At 48.4% G+C, this 2,836-nt stretch overlaps 1 protein-coding gene across 1 annotated transcript in view; it reads right to left on the bottom strand.

Moving 5' to 3' along the window:
• Positions 1–270, bottom strand: part of Bnip3l (BCL2 interacting protein 3 like) — a 22,904-nt gene extending 22,634 nt beyond the window's left edge. Inside the window, exon 1 of the mRNA XM_008830969.3 lies at positions 73–270. Within this exon, the coding sequence (XP_008829191.1) occupies positions 73–166 (94 nt within the window). The 5' untranslated portion in view covers positions 167–270. The remainder of the gene's footprint in view (positions 1–72) is intronic.
• Positions 271–2,836: the final 2,566 nt, after the last annotated feature.

Below are 2,836 nucleotides of genomic sequence, written 5' to 3'. Positions count from 1 at the left end.
CCCCCGCGCGGCGGCGGTCGCGGGGCTCCTCCTCCCCCATCCCTCAGCTGAACCCCGGGGCCCCGCGCTCACTGTTGAGGCCTGCCGGCGGCGGCTGCTCCGCGTCCTCGCAGTTGTTGTTGTTGTTGTGCACGGGCGGTGGTGGCTCGACTAGGTGGGACGACATGATCGGGAGGCTGGGAGCGCGGCGGCCGCAGCACAACCGACTCCGGCTCTCCGGCGGCAACACACAAGCCGAGTCCCCCGCCCCCTTTTCTGCGCCTGCGCAGTCCCTCCCCCGCGTGACGCCCAGGCCCGCCTGGGCCACGTGATGACAACAGAGGCCGCGGGGGGCGGGGCTTGGGAGGGGCGGGGCGTTCCCAAACTCTTCATGAAGTGCAGACGCGGGAGACGCGCTGACGCCGGCTCCTGGAATGAATTCCTGCGAGTCATACTGACCGACCGGAAGGACTGAGCTATGCAGATGGCGCGGGGTGAGGATAGGGAAGTGTGCAGTCCGGAAGCGCGGGGTGCGGACGGCCTTTCCCACGCCTGCAGCACCCACGTCCTTATTTAATGGGACACCCCTGTGACTACCGTCCCGGTAGCTGAAAGGAAGCAGAAAACCCCGGTTTCTCCCCAGCCTAGACCTAAAATCAACCTGGTGGGAAACCCATCCTTGATTTCGACAGCACACCACGTAAGGTAGCTCCGACCGCATCATTGTTTCGGAATTTTAAAAATTTTAATTGCAAACCTGACACGCTATCCTGGAGAAGAAAAATAAAAGCTGGGCGTGGTGCACACCTGTCACCCCAGCCTTCGGGAGGCTAAGGCAGGAAGATCGCGAAGGCCCCGCCAGTTTGGGCTGCATAGCGAAACTTGGCCGCCAAAGACAAATTTTTAAAACTATCTTTACTAATTTTTTAATGTGTGAGTGTATTGCCTGCATGTGTGTAAGTGCACCCTTGTCTTGCAGTGCCCGCAGTCAGAAGAGGAGGGCGTCGGATTCCCCTGGAATACAGAAGGTTGTTAGCCACCATGTGGGTGCTGGGAATCGAACCAGGGTCCTCTGCAAGAGGAGCCAGTGCTCTTAACCGCCGAGCCATCGCTCCAGCCCGCCAAAGACAAATGTTTAAAAAAATCAACAACATCTTAGTTCGATCACTTCCTATTCCTAGGACATGACCTGGGAAGCTGTGGTTCTTGTACCTGGGTGAGACTTGAGTTACTTTAGGTTCTTGAATTCTCTTACATCACGATTTGTCCAGTTTCCTTCACCTGATTGTTGTGGACAGAATGTTTCTCTTGATGTTACCTTTTAACTTTGTTTCAGTTTGAAGTTGAAAGTTTTCATAGAAGGCTTTCTTAAATTTTGTCTTTTTGAGACAGGGTCTCCTTGTAGCCCCAGCTGTCCTGGAACTATGTAGACCAGGCTGGCCTTGAACTCACAGAGATCCACCTGCCTCTGCCTCCCAAGTGCTGGCATTAAAGGGATGTGTCACCACGCCCCGCTATATGGCTTAGGAAGATCCTTACATCAAGATAACGAATCTGGAGCCGGTGAGATGGCTCAGCCTGTAAAGGCACTTGCCAAGCAAGTCTGACAAACTGCCTTATTGGATCCCTGGAACTCCAGTATACGAAGAGCTCTGACTGCACAAAGTTGATCTCCGACCTCCACCTGTGCATCTTGGCATGCCCTCCCATCATATACACACTAATCAAAAATTTAAAATTAGCACTGGGAAGGCAGAGGCAGGAGGATCTCTATGAGTTGAAGGCCAGCCTGGTCTACATAGCGAGCTCCAGGCCAGCTGGGGCTACAGGGAGACCCTGCCTCAAAAAGACAGAAAAAAAACCCAAAAAACAACAACAAAAATATTCAAATTATGAATCTATAGTCCATAACCTTAATTTTACATTTTAGACCCTCTCTTAATTCACCGGAAATGAACTGTTCATGTTGTAAATTATTTGCCTTCGATTTTTCCCAGTTTTCCACCCAACTGATGGAAAGGATATGTATTTATTGGTCTTTTCCAGATAGGGTCTCACTGGCCTGGACCTCACTATGTAGGCCGGTGAACCTTATACATAGCTTTAGTGAATATGTACATAATTCCCCTCATACATAACTTTAGCTACACCCCCCAGCTCCATGGAACTCAATGTGTAGAACACTTTGGCTTCAAACTCACCAAGATCTGCCTGCCTCTGCTTCCCAAGTACTGGGATTAAAGGTGTGCACCACCATGCCCAGCTCAAATTTCAGATTCTTAAAAATAATTTTAAATTATATTTTGATCAGAGGACCTAAGGAACTAGGAAAAACTTGAACCAATTTTATTGCAGCTTGTTTTATGATTCCATATGTAATTATTTTCATAAATATTCTCTGTGTGAGTTTTGCTGCTTTGTGAAAGGACTGAGGGCAGAAGAGAGTAAGAGAGAACTTTGTATTCTCTGAGACTCACAAGGTTCCTGTTACGACACTTGGACATACCTTAACCACCTAGTTCTTTGCTGTTTGAGATAACCTCATGATCTGATCAGTTCAACTGATCAATGAATCTTTTTAGGTATTACCATGTAAACTAGTAGACAGCAGTTTTATACACATAAGAAAGCAAAATGTCACCAGGCAAACCCAATTATGGTGCTTCATTTTTTTAACACTGCTGATCAATTTAGGGACTAACCAGTGCATCCCATCTTAGAAGCTAAAGCAGAGCCGGGAGTACTTGGTACTTGGGAGGGAGACTATAATATAGTTCAGTTCCTAAAAGGAGGAATTATTCCAGGTCTAATGAAGTGATTTTTATCTGTTTCCCTTGACAGAACAGTATTTAATATT

The sequence above is a fragment of the Nannospalax galili genome, unplaced genomic scaffold (assembly GCF_000622305.1).
Source record: "Nannospalax galili isolate Female #2095 unplaced genomic scaffold, S.galili_v1.0 scaffold915, whole genome shotgun sequence".
Lineage (NCBI taxonomy): Eukaryota > Metazoa > Chordata > Mammalia > Rodentia > Spalacidae > Nannospalax > Nannospalax galili.
Note: the sequence above shows the minus strand (reverse complement) of the source record. Positions and strands in the feature narration are given on the sequence as shown.